At 41.1% G+C, this 19,991-nt stretch overlaps 1 protein-coding gene across 14 annotated transcripts in view; it reads left to right on the plus strand.

Annotated features, from left to right (window-relative positions):
• Window positions 1-17,839, plus strand: part of SYNJ1 (synaptojanin 1) — an 83,398-nt gene extending 65,559 nt beyond the window's left edge. For 3 of the 14 annotated variants that reach the window (XM_066370327.1, XM_066370330.1, XM_066370329.1), the window contains 9 exons: window positions 1,573-1,782; window positions 3,001-3,144; window positions 3,688-3,726; window positions 5,367-5,414; window positions 6,474-6,509; window positions 6,637-6,704; window positions 7,947-8,055; window positions 8,171-8,364; window positions 14,832-17,839. In XM_066370327.1, the coding sequence (XP_066226424.1) occupies window positions 1,573-1,782; window positions 3,001-3,144; window positions 3,688-3,726; window positions 5,367-5,414; window positions 6,474-6,509; window positions 6,637-6,704; window positions 7,947-8,055; window positions 8,171-8,364; window positions 14,832-15,644 (1,661 nt within the window). In that variant the 3' untranslated portion in view covers window positions 15,645-17,839. Of the gene's footprint in view, window positions 1-1,572; window positions 1,783-3,000; window positions 3,145-3,687; window positions 3,727-5,366; window positions 5,415-6,473; window positions 6,510-6,636; window positions 6,705-7,946; window positions 8,056-8,170; window positions 8,365-12,443; window positions 12,468-14,831 lie in introns of all 14 variants that reach the window. The other 11 variants (XM_066370337.1, XM_066370339.1, XM_066370332.1 and 8 more) reach the window with 8 other exon arrangements.
• Window positions 17,840-19,991: the final 2,152 nt, after the last annotated feature.

Here is a 19,991-nt window from a genome sequence, read left to right on the forward strand (position 1 = left end):
TCTTTAAAGACGTTAGGCTCAAAAGTGGAGAAAGAGAAGAGGGCAGTTGCTCCCAGGAGATTGTGGGTCAGGGACTGTTATTTTGAAATCGGAGGCACTTGAGATGCTCAGTGGTGATGAAAAGAGCTGATGGAGGCAAGGACTGAGGCTGCTAGGGAGGGGCAGCATGAGTGATGGAGTAGGTCTCCCAGGCGGGCTGGGCAGAGCCCCATTTGTCTCGTTCACAAACACGGCCTGACTCCAGCATAGGGCAGGTGGTTGAAGGGCAGTCTCATTGTAAGACCTCTTTTCTCTGTGGAGTGTAAAAGTAGGATTATCTTCAGGCATGGGGCAACCCACAGTTTCAGAGGTGTTGGAAAGGTTTGAGATCAAGTTCCTGAACAGGCGTAAGGGGAAAATTGCCATTGCCAGGCAGCTTTGGGAGCACAGCTGAGCCTGAAAACCACATGGTTTCTGTGACTGCCATCATCTGGGCCAGGTGGATTTCTGTAGCAGCAGTGCTCAGCCACCCGAGTACAGCTGTGAGAAACAGGATAGGCCTGCGTGCAGGGGACAGGAAGATAGTGCGGCAGAGGGTGGGAGGTGCAGCTCCGTGGACTCGAAGACAGGCTCAGGTCGTGCAATGAAGCAGGCTCAGGTCGGGCTGAGTGTGCAGGAATCAAAGGTCAGCATCCTGGTGAAATCAGGAGAGGAGGGACGCTGGGAGGCTGATCTGGGGGGGCGCTGGGAGGGAGTGCAGGAGCTCAGTGTTTCAGAGGATGTGTGGGTAGGGTGGGTGCTGGAGTGGAGGAGAATGTCAGTAAAGATGAGGCCAGGGTATTGTGGTTGTTGAAGAGCTGTCCATGTGGACTTGGTGTCACCCAGGAAAAAGTCACTGTCTTGCTGCCTGGTTAGTCTTCGAGGAATGGGTTCCGTTGGAGGAAAGACAGAGGTTGGAGATTATGGCAGCAGAGGAGGTAGAGGTTGTTAAGTAAATTCCTGATTGCATAGGCTCAGAGAAATGGGCCATTTTGTCAATGAAGATACATGTTCTGGAATTTGAATTAGGTTGCTGGGGGGCACCCTGGCCCCACTTTCCAGCCCTGAGGTTAGGAGAGATGAGGAGACCTCAGGGGGAACCAGTGTTCAGTTACAGCAAAGAAAGTCTGTGTTGGTTCAGGAGCATGGAGAAGGGTATGTGGCCTGTTTATACCACTGGGCCCTACCTGAGATGAGGGTAGGGAGGGGACAGTGACACACAGCAATAGGAAGGTGGAGAGACAGCAGTCAACTTGGAGTCGCTGCCCAGGGGAACGAGGAAACCCCTGTGTTCAGCCCCACACCAAGTGTTGTCACCATTCATCCTGTTGCTCCAATGTGAGAGGATCTTAATCATGTTTTCCGTGAGGGCGTTTGTGCTGATGCTGGTTTTATACATGCAGACTTTTTATATGTGCCTGCAAGCTTCATCTATATGTTTTCAGTGTCAATATTAGCATGTTTATTTTGTGTATCTAATCCCTTAAAACCTGATTGGTGAAAAGCTCTGAGGAAGTGAAAAAGGCAGTAACAGATACCCTCGCATTCCCTTAGGTGATGTGGACGACTACAGTGCTGAAGTGGAGGAGATTCTTCCTCAGCATCTCCAGCCAGCTTTGGGTTCCGGCCTTGGCACATCCCCAAGCTCTTCACCCCGAACCAGCCCCTGCCAGTCGCCTACAATTGCAGAGGGCCCTGTACCCTCCCTTCCCATAAGACCAAATCGGACGCCGTCCAGAACTCCCGTGCACCCACCTTCACAAGGTATGTATTGTGTTTAACGTTTTATGTGACCTTCCCTGGCTGATGTGCTTGATTGCAGATGGTCAGTTCTCTGCTACTTTGAGCCCCTTTAGAGAGCCATATATGTTTAACTTCCATCCCTGTGTGCCAGCGGGTATGGGTTTGTGTGCACAGAGAAGGAAGCTTTGTAAGTGGAAACGAAACTCAACACTACTGTCACTAAATGAGACTTTTTCTTCATCCTTTTTTGTGGTCAGGTTTGTCCCTGTCTTATAATTGATGGTTTCCTACTGTTGCAGTAAGAAGCCATGTCAGTTAGGCTTAGCTGTATAGCTGTACATCACCTATATGATCGTTGGGAGCAAGAAAAGACAAATTTTTTTTGAATTGAAATTGAAGTTGTTACTCCTCCCAAAGTTGGAAGATTTGTCTCTGGAAGCTCTGTCATAGGAATAAGTCACTGTTTCATGCTAACCAGCATGTTGAGAAAATCTTCCATTTCATAAACAGCTCAAGGTTATCCACACTGCTCTCCGAGGGCTGGCCTCATTAAATAAATTCAAGATAAGCTAAGGTGTAGAGGACAATAGAGATTCTCTTTGATTTTCCTTCCCTCTGCTGGTCAGCAGATACAAGCAACTGAAACAATACTTTGTGCCATCTTGGTAGGGCTGCTCAGTAACCTTCCTCTAGCACCTGGAGCCTCAGTAGGGAGCTTTCGCAGTTTCAAAGGGCAACTTCTTGGCAGAACTGCTTATGATATTGACACTAAACATGCATGTCATTTTGCTATGGCACAAATTGAGAAAATTAGAATAAAGAGCCTTTTTTTTTTTTTTTTGGCATGTGGGAGAGACAGACCGGAAGGGAGAGAGATGAGAAGCATCAGCTTGTAGTTGTGGCACCTTAGTTGTTCATTGATTGCTTTCTCATATGTGCCTTGACTGGGGGGATTCCAGCCGAACCAGGGACCCCTTGCTCAAGCCAGCAACCTTGGGCTCAAGCCAGGGACCATGTGGTCATGTCTACAATTCCATGCTGAAGCTGGCGACCCCACACTCAAGCTGGCAACTTCAGGGTTTTGAGCCTGAGTCCTCAGCATCCCAGGCTGATGCTCTGTCCACTGCATCACCGCCTCGTCAGGCCAGAGTAGATAACTTATACGTGTATAGGAAGCACTGTCTCTCTGTGCTCACTCCCAGTTGGAACCTGATCATCTTACCCAAGATGCTTTTCTAGGTTCTCCCGTCGACACCCAGCCAGGAGCACAGCCACAGCCGAAAGACGCGCCACAGATCCTGGAGCCCAAGCGGCCTCCTCCTCCCCGCCCCACTGCACCTCCTGCACGGCCAGCTCCCCCACAAAGACCCCCTCCACCTTCAGGTAACAGACCACCCTGTTTCCACTTCTGCTAGACAGTAAGTTCTCCACATAATTAAAAATGCTTTGCATGCTTCAGATCTCTAGCTTTTAGGTTTTATTTCTATCATTGTTGCTACTTCCTCAGCTTTTCCCTCCAGAACGTGGTAGGTATACAGCAGGTAAAGCGTGTTCCCACTAGATTTCTGTGGTCTGATCCCATAGCTGCCTCCTTATAAGTGTGCAGCAAGTATTTGTGCCGTGTCTGCTGAGTAGGTGTAGTTGTACTAACTTCTGTGAAATGTATCACTAGTGCTAAAGAACATACATGTACTTATTTACTATACAATTTTAAAGAGTTGTTGAAATGTTCTTTTTAAATAAGTATGTGTTGTTGTTTAAATTATTAGAAGTATTTGCATTAAATAATAGCTTTTGAATGCCAAGATACTAATATGTAGTTCCTGCTTGCTGTTTGACATCATGAACACTGGAATGCCCCTTTGACATTTCATTCTATGTCTAATGTCGTTCCCTTTCTGCTGCCTGTCTTCTATGAACTGTAAGGGGCCAGGAGTCCCGCACCCGCTAGAAAAGAATTTGCAGGTAACCATTTTATGTTTGTTGTACCGTGTGCATCTTGCTTCCTTCCTAGTATGGAGTTTGATCCCTGTAACTGAAAGACATTTTACATTTGTTTGATAAAAGTTAAAGTGAATGACATTTGTATTTTTAATAGCTCCAAACTTCCATTTTATTCTATTCTATTTTTCTTTTAAGATTTATTGATTTTAGAGAGAGGAGAGAGAGAGAAATTGGGAAGGAGCAGGAAGCATCAATTCCTAGCTACTTCGTAGTTGCTGTAGTTGCTTCTCCTATGGGCCTTGACCAGGCAAGCCCAGGGTTTCGAACTGGTGACCTTAGCATTCCAAGTTGATGCTTTATTCACTGCGCCACCACATGTCAGGCCATTTTATTCCTTTTTAGATAAAAGCCCAGAGCTTGGTTTTATTAATGCATAGAACGAAAAAGGCTTCCATTTCCAAGATAGACATAGTTGGATGATTTATCAAGGCATGAGATACTTTTCCTTAATAAAGATAGTCGGTTTGGTTACAAAGAATCTCCCAAAATCATACTAATTTCAAAAGGGATTCAGGTACCGTAACTCAAGAACATTTCCCGAGTGTCTGACCTGTGATGCTTGGTCCAGTGCTGCCTCATCTGGTCAGCATAGGGGACTAGCAAAGCTTCCTAGGGGTGCAGTTTGCAGTTACAGAGTCATCTGAGGTACAGCGTTCATCTTGCAAGGCTTTATCATGCCTTGTCACAAACTCAGGCCTCACTTTTTTAAATGACAATTTTTTTAATAAGGAAATTTTTATTAACAAATGAATCACTTTTTGTTTAAAGAACATTTTTTTTTACTTCTATGAAAACTGACAAAGCTCATTTGGTGATATATATTTGATAGCTAAATTATTTCAGCATTATACCTTCTGCAGAATACTGCCAGATCATTTTTCCACTGACTTATGAAAACATCAGTTTTTCCTCTTTCAAATGCCTGTTTTTATTTGTTTTCTTGATAATTCTATGTGTCTTCTCCTTTAGTTAGAAAAACAACCAGTAGAAAATATATTTTTTCGTGAATTTGTGAAAAGTGATGCTACTAACTCAGTGACTTACTTAGAAATTTGATTTAATTTTTATTTGCAGCATATTTTTTTACCCTATAAACCCGTAATTCCTTTAAGGCAGTAAGCATAGAGAAAGTCATTATAGTACTTTCAGAGTTTCTTCAAAACAATGAAGCAAAACTAACTCCTGGGAGACTAATATAGTCTCATAGAAATTTAAAATGGAATTCAGACTATGGTTTTTTTTCTTTTTAGTTGTCCAGTATTGGAACTCATATCAGTGATTTAACTCTAAATATAAGGAGTGAAATAATCAGAACACAATGGTTTCATTAAACATCTTTTTAAATCCCTAGGGCTAGTAGCCTCAGAGATAGATAGAAAACAGTCACTCCCTTTCTACTTTTCTTTTTGAGGAAAGGGAAGACTCAGGTTTGGGCTTGACATCTAAAGTCACTTTGGTTTGTATTGATGTATTTGAAGAAACTTAAAGTAGACAAAACCTTTTTGCAAAAGTAAGTTTAACACAGAAATGTCTTGTGTGCCTGCCACTCACTCTGCTGTGGGTCCTGAACCACACACAGCTTCTGTTCTCTCTCTGAAAAGGTGCCGGAGCCCCGCCCAGTCCTGGGGTGGCTAGGCGAGAGTTGGAAGGTAACAGAGTGTGCGTAGTGGATGTGGGCCTCTTTCTACATGTCAGCCCTCCCGTGTTTAAAGGCACATTAAATCTCTCCTCAGTTTAATGTAATGGTCCCTCTTCCTATGTATACTTTGTAACCTCATATTTTTCCTCTTTTCATTTTATGTTGTATCTAGTTTCTAGTGGATATTCATTCTGTTTCCCTGCAATTCTTATGTTGTTTTATGCTGTTTTGTACGTGTTTCATAAATACTGAGGATGTGAAATTACTGTACTGTGTATTTTAAGAAAAACACCTTAAAAATCCTTTTCAACATAAATATTTTTATATGTAATGATGCTGAACTAAATTTACTTAAAAGACCATTAAGACTTGAAGCCATTCATGAAGAGTGTAGCCCTTAAAGGGCCAGTGTATTTCACATAATAATTGTACCTGAATTTCTTTTCAAAGAGAGTAAACCTAAAATGCTGTATTTAATATTCCCCTACTCCTTCCTGTCCTCCTTCACTCACATTTCTAATGAGTGTGAACCACATCGTAACACTTTCTTCCACTTTATAGAAGATATGCCTGTCTTCTGCCTTAATCATAGGATTTTGTTACAGAAATCCCAAAGAGCTCATCACGGATAACTCTCCCTGTGATGACATGCAGCCAAGGCCCTAGCACAGTGTGGTTAGGAGCCTGGTGTGTCCTGGCCATGCTGCTCAGTCTGTGTGCTCAGGGAACAGCTTGTCAGTCAAGCCCCAAGAAGCAGAGCCACATCTGTGACCGTCCCCTGAGCTGGCCATGTGTTTTCAAGGCTCACTTAAGATGAATGTCAGCTTAACAGTGACCCTGGGAATGCAGTTTCAGGCTGAGGGCTGTCTAAGCATCCTCTTCTGGTTTTTCTCTCCTGGGGGATATTTCATTCAGGACTGATCACACCCTTCCTCATTGTCCAGAGCAAGTCCTTTGTTCCCATCCTGTGCCCCCATTTCTGCTGGTGATGAGACAGAACAGCCACCTGATATATGCTGTGTCGCTCTATTGTTTACTCATGACTGATTTTTCCCTTCCTGCTTCAAAGCACCCAGAAGCCCTGGGACGACACGGAAAGATATAGGTAAAAACACTTGAATTGCACTACTTACCTAAAACTGGACATGACTAGACACTTGGGATATAAGTGCATGGTTTCTTGTTTCTATTTTTAAAAACCTTCACTGCCTGGTGTGATGTCTTTGTTCCAGGACGTAGTCAGCCTTCACCTCCTGCAGGACTTGCAGGCCCAGGACCTGGACCCAGCACAGCCAGACCGGTAGGCAGCACCCAGCCCAGAAGCAAGAGGCTTAAGTCCTAGGTCCCATTTTGCTACTAGTCAAATGTGTCACCTTGGAGAAATCAAGTGACCCATCAAGGCTGCTACATGGAGGGGAGATGTATTTGGGCAGTTTTTTGTCATTTTCTGAGTGGCTAATAAGGACATAAAGTCATCCTTCAATAAGAAGAATTTTAAAATTAGATTTTAGGAAAATTATTTATGATATAGTCAGTATACTAAAACTGGTTCTCCTGGAGTTAAAAGCCAGAGCAGACAGTGGTGTATGGCTTTCCCTGCATGTTTACCATTGTTCTCTTATAGATACAACTATCCCAAACTATCCCATTACTCACCCAAATGAAATTTCCCCTGGGATGTAATTTTAAAAAGAACAAAGGAAAATGAGAGGCAGTGAACAGTGAATTGGGCTAGCCCACGGGGGCAGGCTGCTGGGAGGCCTCTGCTGAAGAGGGGGAACTGGGGCCTGTCACAATAACTGGACATTAGATATGTCTATTCCCCACTCTTATTTTTAAAAAAGTGGAAAATTGCTATTCGCTGACTCGACCACACTCCCCACAAATGCTTTTTAACTCTGTTTTTTACCATAAGAACAGGGAAGGAAAGTCAGGATTTTGTGTGACAGCATTCATAACTTTTGCCTAAAGTAAGAAGGATTGAGGGTTTAGAGCCTTCAGTAAACACAAAGATAAATATTATATTTTATCATCAGTTTGTCTTCCAGTAGATTTAATTTACCAGATTCAGTCATTCAAGAGTTTTTACTTCTGTGTTAACAAAACAAAGTCTCGATGCTTTCCGAACACAGCTCTGCATCTGCCCTTGACCTCAGCAGCCTTGCCTGGTGAGGGACAGCCCTACAGCTCACCACACCTGTGTTTGAATCCTGGCTTTATTTTCTAGCTTTGTGGTTTTGAAAAGTTTTATACATGTCTTCATCTTAATTTTAAGTAGAGATGATTAAATAATACCACCCTCTGAGGGACATTTTGAAGATGTATAAACAGTGCTTAATTCACACAGTGCATGGCATATAGTAAACAGTGAAAAGTAAATAAGACTTTAAAACTATGTATGGCTATAAATAGCAGTTAATGTAATGGGATGGGAAAATACCAGAGAGGAGATTAAAGGAGATGCAGACGCGAATATTTTCACAAAATCTTTTCTGTTGAAAATAAGCAAATGTCTGAGATGGTGTGCTTCCTTCCCTTTTAGATGATCCCGCCCCGCGCTGGAGTGATCAGTGCTCCCCAGAGCCATGCCCGGGCCTCTGCGGGGAGGCCGGCCTCCGAGAGCCAGAGCAGACCCTCTGAAGTCCTGAGAGGTAGACACTCTGTTAGAAATGCAGCGAAAGACCCAGAGCCTCCTGGAGGTCTCCTACAGGGAAGTTGAAACACAGTGTCCCAGAAAATGCCTAACATCTAAAAATGACTTTCTAGGTCCAGCTCTTCTTCCTGAACCACTGAAGCCTCAGGCCACCCCACCTGTTCAAAAGATGCAGGAGCCTCTCATTCCTACAGCAGCACCCCGGCCTCAGGCTGCGTCCCAGCCAAACTTGGAGAGCCCACCCCAGCCACCGCCTCGAAGCAGGTCCTCCCACAGCTTGCCTTCAGAGCCTTCATCACAACCACAGGCAAGTCCTTGGGCATAGTCTTTGAACATACTTATTTTAATTATTAGCTTTTATAAGAAACAAACAATATTTGATTTATTTGTTTTTATTCTTGCTTTTTGGTAGCAATAGCATCTTAAGATATGACTTCAACAAGTGAGCATCAGTAGACATCTCAGACTAGTCACATAATAAATGTATGTTTAAGGGTTTGACCTTTCTTTTTTATTACCTGTTGCTTAGTTCAAGGTTTCTCAGTGAGTGAGCCTACATTAGGAGTCTGTAGGGAATTTCCAAGTGGCTGTTAACTTTTAAAGTATTTGTGACTTTTAATGCATAATTTACTTTGGATAATAAATAAATTAGGATGAAGAGCAATAGTTTATTTTCTTACTGCTTCTATTCATGGCTAATGAATGAGTTTGGGTTTTCACTTCCTGGAGAGAGGCAATCAGATTAATCCCTGACCATTGGCCCTATGTTTAATTTCCAACAAGCAGAATAATCCTTTTATTCCTCCCAATGCAAACCTGGTGCTTTTCTGTGGTGGAGCGGCACCAGGTTTCCTCACAACCTCAGATTGTAAAAACTTCTGATATGTATGTACAAAGTTATTTTAATAGAGAAATAATCGTTCAAGTTAAATTGTTTTATTTTTATTTGGGCACTGTTCTACTTAATTTTTTGTTATATGCTTTTCAGTAAATTATTAAAATAAAATTTTCATTAGTAAGTACATTTTTTGTTGTCTAGCCCTACATTTTATTTCATCCTAAAGTTTTAACTTGAAAAGACTGTGAATGCCAAAGGAATGTGTAAAGTTTTAAAAGTCTGCTTTTAAACCTTGGGAAGATCTAAACTCCAGAACTATCACATATTGGCAGTGTCCCTAAACACACTTATAACTTATAGTTTGCTTTTATTTTTACAGATACCTAAATACACCTAGCGAGTTGACAGGAGTTATGTTTCTTATGCTTCCGCATAGTGAAAAAATATTGAGATATAAATATGACTCAAAAAACAATGTGAATGGGGTTAGCAATTAGCACTTACTCAGAGTATTGACCATATTTGTAAAAGCTAAAGAAGCATGTGTAATTAAGAAAAATACTGCATTCTTTTAAGCTAATTAATATGAAAAAGTAGTCTACATTTTTTCAGTTTAGAAAATAAGGGATCCTGAAGATACAAACCACACACACAATTTTTTTTCTCGGAGACTTTTTGTGAGTCCTGAATTTTTTTTCATTTCTTGTGAGATGTGTTTTTTTATTTTTTAAATGTAATTGGAGGGCAAACACTTGCATACTAGCCCTCTTAGAGCTTTCTGTTATTGTTCTGGGACAGAAAGTAAGCATCTATTTCACAGTAAAAGTGAGCCTTAGTCCCTGATTCTGTGATGGTCTAAGTATCCTTCAACTACTATGAAAGTCGATCCAGTACAGCGGGTTCTTGAATGATGTGTTCTGTTTTAACACTGATAGGATGCCATAGGAACCTAACTCTTCTTTGTATCAATTAGCCTGTGGTAAGATTGGTTTCATTGTGCCACATGGATTTGCTTAGAGTCACAGAACCTATCCATGACATTAAGTGAGGATTACTGTACTCCAAAAAGTCCAGAAAGAGCAAACTGTCAAGTAAGATTGCAGTTTTTAGATGAAAGTGGTCTTATGACACAAAAATGCAGAAGGTTGAATATTGCAATAACCACCACACAGCATGGTCTCAGCCATTGTCATTGTCTTGATTTCTGACTTTCATTGGAACAGGTGGTGATCTGGTGGCCGACAGCAGGTGCTCTGTGTGCGGCCTGAGAGATGGTGTTCTCCAGTCCTGTATTTAGTTCATCAAAACTACCAAAGATGTTTAAGTTCTTGATTTTTTTTTTTGCCTCAGTCTTTGCTGTCAGAGTCCTCTGAGCATTATATACTCAGGCACACTTTTTTTTTCTGGAGGGTGAGGGTCTGGCTCAGGTGTAGATTGTCTTTATGAAGGAATGCAAAGCAGTGGTAGTTTCCTGCTGGGAGGGTACAATGCTGAGAAGCCGGAGGGAGGGGAGGTGTTTGACCTTTCTGTACCTTTCGAATTTTGAACCATAAGAATGACTATTCAAAAAACAAGGAACATTTAAATTTTTAAAAATCTTCTACAGTGGCTGTAAATTTAAAAGGATAAAATGTTAAAGTGCAACATATATGATATTTTGGTGATAACATGAAATAGTCAAGAATTGAACATTTAGCCTGAACAGGCGGTGGCGCAGTGGATAGAACATTGGACTGGGATGCGGAGGACCTAGGTTCAAGACCCCATGGTCGCCAGCTTGAGCGCAGGCTCATCTGGTTTGAGCAAAGCTCACCAGCTTGGACCCAAGGTCACTGGCTTTAGCAAGGGGTTACTCAATCTGCTGAAGACCCACGGTCAAGGCACATATGAGAAAGCAATCAATGAACAAATAAGGTGTTGCAATGTGCAACGAAAAACTAATGATTAATGCTTCTCATCTCGCTCTGTTCCTGTCTGTCCCTATCTATCCCTCTCTCTGACTCTCTGTCTCTGTAAAAAAAAATAAAAGTAAAAAAGAATTGAACATTTAGTAATTTTTACATCTTTATTTTGCCCAAATCTACAAGGTATAAATGTTTTTCACCCTGTAATTCATATAGAAAAATTCTTTCAATTCAAATGATGATACGACATGTTATATTTCCTTTACAAAATGTAAAAATGCCTCTGTCTGACTTAGCTAGACATCTTAGTCATCTGATTATCAGCTAAGAATCAGAAGTCAGGATCGCACAGGAAGTAAAGTAATAGCATTATTGTGGTACTGTTGACATGAGAGCTGACAGTGAGGGAGCAGACCTAGTAGATAATGTCAGCGTTCTGGGTCTGATATCATCTCTACAAGTCATTAACCCCGGTCCTCCTCCCGTCCAGTGCCAGAGCTGACACATGGATCCTGAGTGCATCAGTAAAATACTGCCTCACATCCCAGGAGTCTTGTGTTTAGTAGGCAGAAAAGTCTAATCATATTGTATTTTAACATGATGTCTCTAAATTGTCCAAATGAGTTTTGGCATTTTAAAATAAGATAAGCTTTAGATATTGGGGAAGATTTACTCAAAACTGTTTCTTGAAAATACTGTATTAAAATACACTGCTTTACTATAGAAAAATTAGGATTATTTTGTTTAAAACAACAAAAACAGGGTCCAGTTTCATACTATGTTGTACCTTCCAACTAATATACTATATTAAGAGGTGAATTGATGATAGTTTTATCCTTCAGAAAATTTTCAGTAGCATTGAACAAGTTTGGATACTCATTGTTAAATACTAATTGTCACTTTTTTGCAAAGTGATGCCATTTGTACATTTTCTCTATGATGATAAGCCCGTAGGCTTATCTCAAGGCTGTGTCCTTCTCTTCTTGGCTGCCATAACAAAACACCACCCACTGAGGGCATAAGCAGTAGAAATCTATTTCCTTACATTTGGGGCCTGCAAGGCCAAGATTAGGATACTATTATGGTTGGGTTCTGTACAGACAGGTGCCTCTTGCTGTGTGCTCACCTGTCCTTTCTTTGGTCCTAGCAGAAGAGAGAGAGAGCAAGCTCTCTTAGGTGTCTTATCATAGGGCACTAATTCCACTGCTTGGGCCCCAACCTTGTGACCTTATCTAACCCCAACTACCTTCCAAAGGCCCCATCTCCAAATATCACAGTGCAAGGAAGGGCTTCAACATATGGATTGAGAAGGACACAAACATTTTATCCATAACAGACCACTTAAAATATTTTAGAGCTTTAAAAACCTATTTGAGTTATTATTTTGAAATAACGTGACTTTGGACCTGTTGGTTAGTAATTAAAGTATGAGCCCTAATTCAGCAATACATTTTTCATTCAAAATTACAAAAGAAACTGGAATTGTTGCTTGAACTTAGGCGACCTGCAAATATCACTGCTCTCAGATTGCGTGTATAATGTGGAACTAAAAGTATTTTGAAGACTGAATTGTGAGGATGGCTTGTTGGTCTCAGATTATGCTCCTAACTCTTTCCTTTGATATCTGTGTTCCCTTTCTCAAAGCAGGAGCAACCATCAGGGTAACAGGTATTGGACTCTTTCTCAATCTTCTATGTTTCTCATCTGTCTCATTAGATGTATGACTCTTTTGCTTCATATATCTAAAGTTTTACCCATTTTTAAAACCATCTGTCCACATTAATAAATCCTGTTATCATGCCATAAAGCCTGCTTTTTCTTTTTCTTAGTATTTTGAATTTTTAGAACCATTTTAGCTATTCTTGCTAATGCTTTACCACATTTTGCTTGTTTTTTTTTAAATGAAAATTAACAAAACTAAAAATTATAACTTCAGTAAGGTAAGCTTTCCATATATGAAAGTCTGTTTGTCAAAACCAAATTGATTCTTAGCATAAATAATTTTTTCTTAGGTTTCTCTTGGAAAAAATATTTTCAAATAATTTTAGTTCCAAGATTCTTGTTGGTAAGGAAGAACTGGTGATTTAGAAAAATGAAAGTTCATATTATAACAGGATTATTTAAAGTTCCTTCCAACACCTTTCTCTGTAAAACTACCACTGTTTTTAATGTGAAGTCATCACAGATCCTTCTTGGGTTATGAATTAAGTCTAATATAATGAATGGTGGTGTAGCTACTATAAGTTCAATTCTGATTAGGCAAAATGACCCCGCTTCTGTCAAATTAACTTATTGTGAAAACAAACCTTTTTTAATATGTGAAAATAAAGATATTTAAATATATAGCATTTATGTGGCAAGGGCCTACTGTTCTAAGCAGTGCAAAGCATAAAATTCTCTTTTTTTATAATACTTATGTTGTGGACCATTCCCTCTGCCATGGGAGAATTTGGTCCCATGCCTAATCAAGTCCTTCTTTTTTGTTATATTAGTGATAAATACTCCAGACACTTGGTACTGTAGAGTTAACTGTAGTTTCATGACTTCTATAATAAATTTGTATAAATAAAACTCTGAAGTAGATTTCCATTTATAGGTCTGCTTACCTTCAATACACTTAGAATACAGCTTAGAGTCTGTGATGTGTTTATTCTCTAATTTTGTACAGACATTGTCATATTAAGTTTGAATAAAAAGATATTTATTCAGTTGTGAAGTATGTTTTAGGACAATTGAATAAAATGCTCATACACTTGAATGTTACTTGTGAAGTTACTGCTTGTTTTCTTCTGCAGACAGGCAGCCTTCCCTGTCCTCCAACACCGGGGTCACTGCTCAACAAGACCCGTTTATGGTGATGGGGACCGCTGCTCCTGTTGCCAGCATATTTCATGAACATTTATTTTGCTTCAACAACTAAATTCATTTTGGGTAGTGCTCCATTTTGTTACATTGCAAGTTTGAGCTAAAATTCTCCCTCTCTTGTTCCTTTTTACGCAAAGGTTTATTTTTCTCTTTTTAAATTCTGCATTAATATTCAAGTCATCCACCTAGTTTTAATAATTAGGAACGGCTTTTTAAAATTAAAATGAAGTGCCTGGGGAGCTAATTTGCTTCTGAGGCCAGGATCCTAATTCTGTTTCCTGTTAAGAAAAGGCACCCATGCTCAGTCCCTGGCAGGGTTCCTTATGGCTGCTTCCTGAAGAGCGAGGCCCAGTGCCAGCGCTCATGCCTGTGTCATTCGGGACCCTGACGGCCACTGTCAGTGCGCAGAACACACTACTGCGCACACAGAGCCGGGCACAACTTCGTCTCAGCATTAGAATTAATATACCAAATAGAAATGGGATATTTTTTTTAAATAATAGGTTTAAATAATCATTGCATTTGGTTATTAATAAGCATATCTAGATGTTTTAGAACATTTTTATAAGATGACACAGGGAAGTTTTAAGGAATGTCATCACATTATTCACAGTTTATTCTACAATGGAGAACTTACATTAAATGGCAAAGAATGCTTTGAACATTAATTTTTCCAAGTAGAAAAGGAATAGATGCATTGCTTTCAGCTTATGAATACAGCTGTACTGTACAAATAAAATTGTCATCCATAGAGTTGAATTCCCATAGTAACATGAACTTTAAGTGAAAATGTATTTAAAAGAATAACGAAATGACATCATCATAGATGGGAATTTTATATAGACTTAGCATAAATCTGCATATAAGATTCTCGAGTGTGTGCTAGCATCTGATGGAACTGGGCGTGAACAAAGCTCATTGCTAACTTTGCACAGTTCCGTTTTATTGTATCAACACTTGCATGAACAAAATAGCTCTATTTAATAAATGGATTTATTTAGAAGGGAGTAAGCACACCCTGCTTTTTATTTTCTCAGTTTGTACACTTGCTCCCTCCAAGTCTAAAATAATTGAGACAGAAAGCAAGCTTAGGGAGTATTAAAAGTAAATCTATTATTTAAATATTTTTATTATTATTATTCAGTGCTCTCTCTCTCTCTTTTCCAGGTGAAAACCAATGGAGTCCCTGCCGTAAGACTGGAACCGCCAGTAAAGAGTGACCCGTTTGAAGATCTCTCATTTAATCTGCTTGCTGTGTCCAAGGCTCAGTCATCTGTTCAGATGTCGCCTATTCTCACCCCAGGCCCAAAGGGGTTGGTTCCATCGCTTCCTGCAACACAAAGTAACGTCAATACTTTCAGTTCTGCAAGTTGCATGCTGACATTGCCTCCAATTCCAGCCCGGGGTAAATCCCAGGAAAACATGCCATGTTCCGCGAACCCATTCATTGTGAGCTCAACCAGCACAAACCCTTTCACCGACAGGACCACCACTCCTGGAAACCCATTTAGAGCCAAGTCTCCAGACTCAGAGGCCACTTCGTGCTTCTCCAAAGAAGAGCCTGTTGCTCATGGTCCTTTCCCTCCTCTGGAGCCTCTTGGTCAGGACAGTAGCAAGCCTTCCTCTTCAACTGATGGATTTAAGGACAGTTTTGTTCTGCAGGGTCAGTCTACCATAAAAATTAGCCACCCGAAAGGCTGGGTGACTTTCGAGGAAGAAGAGGACTTTGGTGTAAAAGGGAAGTTGAAGACAGCTTGTCCAGACTTCCTGAGTAACCACCCAGGTTCAACTTCTGGCTGCAATGTGACGTTTGACGATGCCTGGAGTAAAGGTACAAATGTCTCTTCCTGTGTGTTGCCGTCTCGGAGGCCGCCTCCGCCTCCTGTCCCTCTGCTCCCAGCTGGCACCACCCCTCCCGTCGGTCCTCTCACAGCTGCGGCATCTCAGGCATCCCCCACACTAGACTTCACGGAGAGGTAATGCCCGGCAGTGGAAGACACTCGTTTCTAGTCTGGGCAGGGCAGAGCCAAAAGAGTGGGCATTAGTTATTCACTATGTGCAATAAGTCGTTGTTAAGTGCACTGATGTCAAGAAATACCACTATTTAATGTGTACAGAGTTGGAATATGTGTATATTGGAAATAAGGAAAAATCCTCATTACTAACTAGAGTTTTGGTGTGTTTCTGTTTGGATAACTAAGAGAGTAGTAGCCATAAAAAGTGCTCAAAACTACTTTAGTGTGTGGTCCTTATCAGAAATTCTTTGTTAGTTTTCTCTTAAGAATCCCAGAAGCCTGGACCACCTCTAGCAGACCTGCCTGCCAGCCTTCATACCTGTCAACAATTGGCACTTACAGGTATTTACCAAAGAGCTGTCGAAGTAACAGAGACAGAATTTTGAAAGGCATTGTTTTTTAAAAAGTGTGTATATGCGCGCGCGCACATACACACACATACATATATGCATATTTATAAAACATCATTTAAATTCTAGGATATAACTCAAACCAAATTTTTACCTAGAAGTTCTGAGTTCTTTTTTCAGTATTTTATTATCCGAAGGATGGCTGTAAATGACATTTGGACAGTTCTTTAGTTTTCTTTCCAAACTATTAATAGAATAATCCTCATTCCAGAACCAGAATTTCTCCCCTTACACACATACAGACACACACCCACACCCACACACACACCCACATCCTCATCACCCTCCACCTCTGCGCCCCAATGTGCTTCCCTCTGGGGGCAGCTTCTTGCAGCTGAACTTGGCATGTTTCGAGGTCACTGTCCTGTAGACGGACACAGCAGCCCTTTCAGAAGAGTATGATATAGCCTTCGTGTCGGGAATGCACACACCGCGGCTCAGTGAGAAACACTAGCGATAGAGACACTCTCGTCTGTATGTGAGGGGTAAGTGCCCATTCCCTCCCACATATTTCCATTTTCTGCTTTGGCTCTGGAACATCATTCGCAGGGAAAGCAGCAGCCTGGGCGGGCTCTCAGTTGGGGGTTTCCTCAGTGTCTGTTCTCTCCCCTAAAGAGGCTACAGCACACCTATGATGCTGCTCTAAGTTCTTCGAGGCTATCCTCAAGTTAGCTGTGGATTTTATCTCCTGCACTGCCAATATACAACTGATCCCGCTTTTATTGACTTTATGAAGACGTACACAGAATTTTTACAGAATGTAGTATTTTGATATCATTAAGTAATCCTTATCAGAAAACTTGAGCCGTTGTTTTGTTGTGAGTTTAGGCTTAAATCATCTTTACCTATTAAGACTTATATTAAGGTTCCTTTTCTATATAGAGCTGTATGTTTCCACCTAAATTCTGTTGTCCACATGCAGCCTTTAAAGGTGTGCCCCGGTGGAGTATTGGAACCCAGAGTCCTGGCTAAGACTATGTAAAGTGGAACAAGCACAGGGAGCTGCATTGCACTTACCCACAGAAAGCAAATATATTGGGGAAAAGTACTTTTCTAAATGCTCATATGTTATCAAAATATTTATAGAAATAATCCTATCTCTGTTAACAGCCAGGATTTGCTGTTAGAAATAACTCTTGTGAGTTTTATATTATGCTTATAGGGGATTCTAATCATTTCAGCATTGGTCTATTTTAAACAGTATTATTTTAAGCGGTGTGCTTCAGATGTGAATTAACTTGTTGGAACTGTGGCTTTAACATCCATGTGAGTAGTGTGTTTGGTATTTGCTCTCCATTAGCAAAATAACTCATTATAACTTGCTCGCGCAGATTGCCATTCTGTGAGCAATGTTTCCTATCAAATATAAACTACTGTCTAAAATATACATACCATGCAGTGGCTCAGCCTTTACCAGGAATTTATATTTGGCAAGTGCTGAAAGTGCACAAAGTAATGAAAGTTAAAGGTATGCTGCAAATAACTAGCCATTATTCTGTGTATTATTAAAATATTTACCAGTTCTGTTAGAAGCAGAGCAGAAATTAGACACTAAGGAGCTCTTGTGAATTCTTTGTTCTCTATAGTAGATTGCTGTTTATATGTAAGAATTTTATTGCTTATGTGGCATACAATATTTATAACTATATACTTTATAGAAGTACAGAGTTAAAGTCAGTGGTATACAAACATTCTGTATATATCTTGTGAAATGTGTTGTTATAGGAAATAAATATACCTGTCTTTACAATACTGACTACTTTGTTCAAAAGGGAGAAATTTTTCTCATCCATTTTCCTTGAACTTTACATATACAAGTTAGTAACACTTGGGGATTAACTCTTACTGTCAAGTCACGTATTTTAATTCATGATTATTTTCACCCATTTTACTTCTCCATATAATAATACTCTAAAAGTAAGAAGAAAGATTTTGAGATTAATCATTAAGAAGCCCGTGCACTACTATTCTGCAAGAGAGGCCCTCATTCAAAGTCTTGTCGGCTTGGAAATCACACATGAAGCACGAATGGTCATTTTCTAATGCCAGCAAAAGAGGGTGGAGGGGGGAAGTGCAGAGGGAAACAGTCACATGAATTACCAAAGGAAGAGACTGTCTAAAAAGACCCAAAGTAAGAGGCCAAGGCCAGTCGTTTCTCTTGAGTATTGCCTTTTTTCAGCCTTATATGATTGCTAGTCTAAACAATAACCTTGATTCTTAAATAGCTGAATTATGTTCATTAACCACTGATTGAGAAGTTACAGGTACAGAGTAATAAGCTTTAGTCTTTTAATTTTAAGATGATTTTAGATTTATATGCAGTTGTAAGAAATAACAGATACCATAGACTCTACCCAGTTGCCCCTAGTGGTAACATTTGTAAAACTCTAGCCTAGTACCACAACCAGGACATTAACATGGATACAAAACATGCCCATCACTGCCAAGCTCCTCCCTCATGTTGCCCTTTTACCACTACCCTCCTGCCCCATTCCCCTTTCCCTTGTCCTTAACTCCTGGTAACCACTTATCTATTTTCCATTTCTGTAATTGTGCCACTTCAAGAATGTTATTGCCTGACCAGGCGGTGGCGCAGTGGATAGAGCGTCGAACTGGGATGCAGAAGACACAGGTTCGAGACCCTGAGGTCGCCAGCTTGAGCCCAGCTCATCTGGTTTGAGCAAAAGCTCACCAGCTTGAGCCCAAGGTCACTGGCTCAAGCAACGCGTTACTCAGTCTGCTGAAGGCCCGCATCAAGGCACATATGAAAAAGCAATCAATGAACAACTAAGATGCCACAACGAAAAACTGATTGATGCTTCTCATCTTTCTGCGTTCCTGGCTGTCTGTCCCTATCTATCCCTCTCTGTCTCTAAAATAAAAAAAATTTTAAAAAAAGAATGTTATTGAAACCGTATGGTATGTAACCTTTTGGAGATGGCTTTTTTACTCAGCATAATTCTCTGGAGATTCATCCAGATTGTGTATGCATAATTCATTTTTCATTGCTAAGTAGTATTCCATGGCATGGATGTACCAGTGGGTTTAACCATCCACTCACCCCTTGGAGGACAGCTGAGCTGTTCCCAGTTTAGAGAAAGACATTTGCCAGTGTGAGCAGCACTGCATGTTCCAGGGTTTCAGTGATCGTGCCATACCCAGCAGGATGAAAGAGGAAAACACACCCCCTGGGCTCCATCCCCCTGGGATCCAGTATCAGTTTAACAGCCTTCCTATGAGGCCCTGAATTGGTTCTGGGAATTCCCAGGTTTGCTATCACATCTTCATTCTGCCCATGGAACGAGCCCTAAGGATACAGATTCAACAAAGTTTCAGGAATACAACCTAACTTGCTGTGATTGTCAAATCAATTCCTGGTGACCTTGGCCCTTACAAGGAGATCACCAGGGGAAGACCTTGTTATCAAGGACTCCACAAATGTCACCCCACCCCTTAAGGCATTTCTTGACCATCCAATCTAAAAAGCCAGCATCCTGTTTTGTTTTCTTGACACCTCTATTTGAATTTACCTTGTCCATTTATTTCCGTTTTCGTCACTTACAGGATATAAGCTGCATGACAACGGTAACCCAGGATCTGCCCCGGGGCACCAGCGTCTGAGCTGATTGATAGCAGTTCACTAAGAATTTGTTGGCTGGTGGCCGGCTGGACAGTTTGGGGAGGGTCGCTGGGCAGCCACTGCCTGCGCTGCGAGACCTGCGGATCGAGCAGTCCGCACGTATGTGAAGACATGTGCACCGAACCTGGTGCGGAACCCCACCGCGGGGTTCACACCGGAAGCAGTGATGCGTTCCCGGAAGTACGTACTACTGGAGGTGGAAACGCCGCTAAAGCGGGGGGACGGGGAGACGGTTGCGGGTTGTACCGTTAGTGGGCCCCGC

This window comes from Saccopteryx leptura, chromosome 2 (genome assembly GCF_036850995.1).
Source record: "Saccopteryx leptura isolate mSacLep1 chromosome 2, mSacLep1_pri_phased_curated, whole genome shotgun sequence".
Classification (NCBI taxonomy): Eukaryota; Metazoa; Chordata; class Mammalia; order Chiroptera; family Emballonuridae; genus Saccopteryx; species Saccopteryx leptura.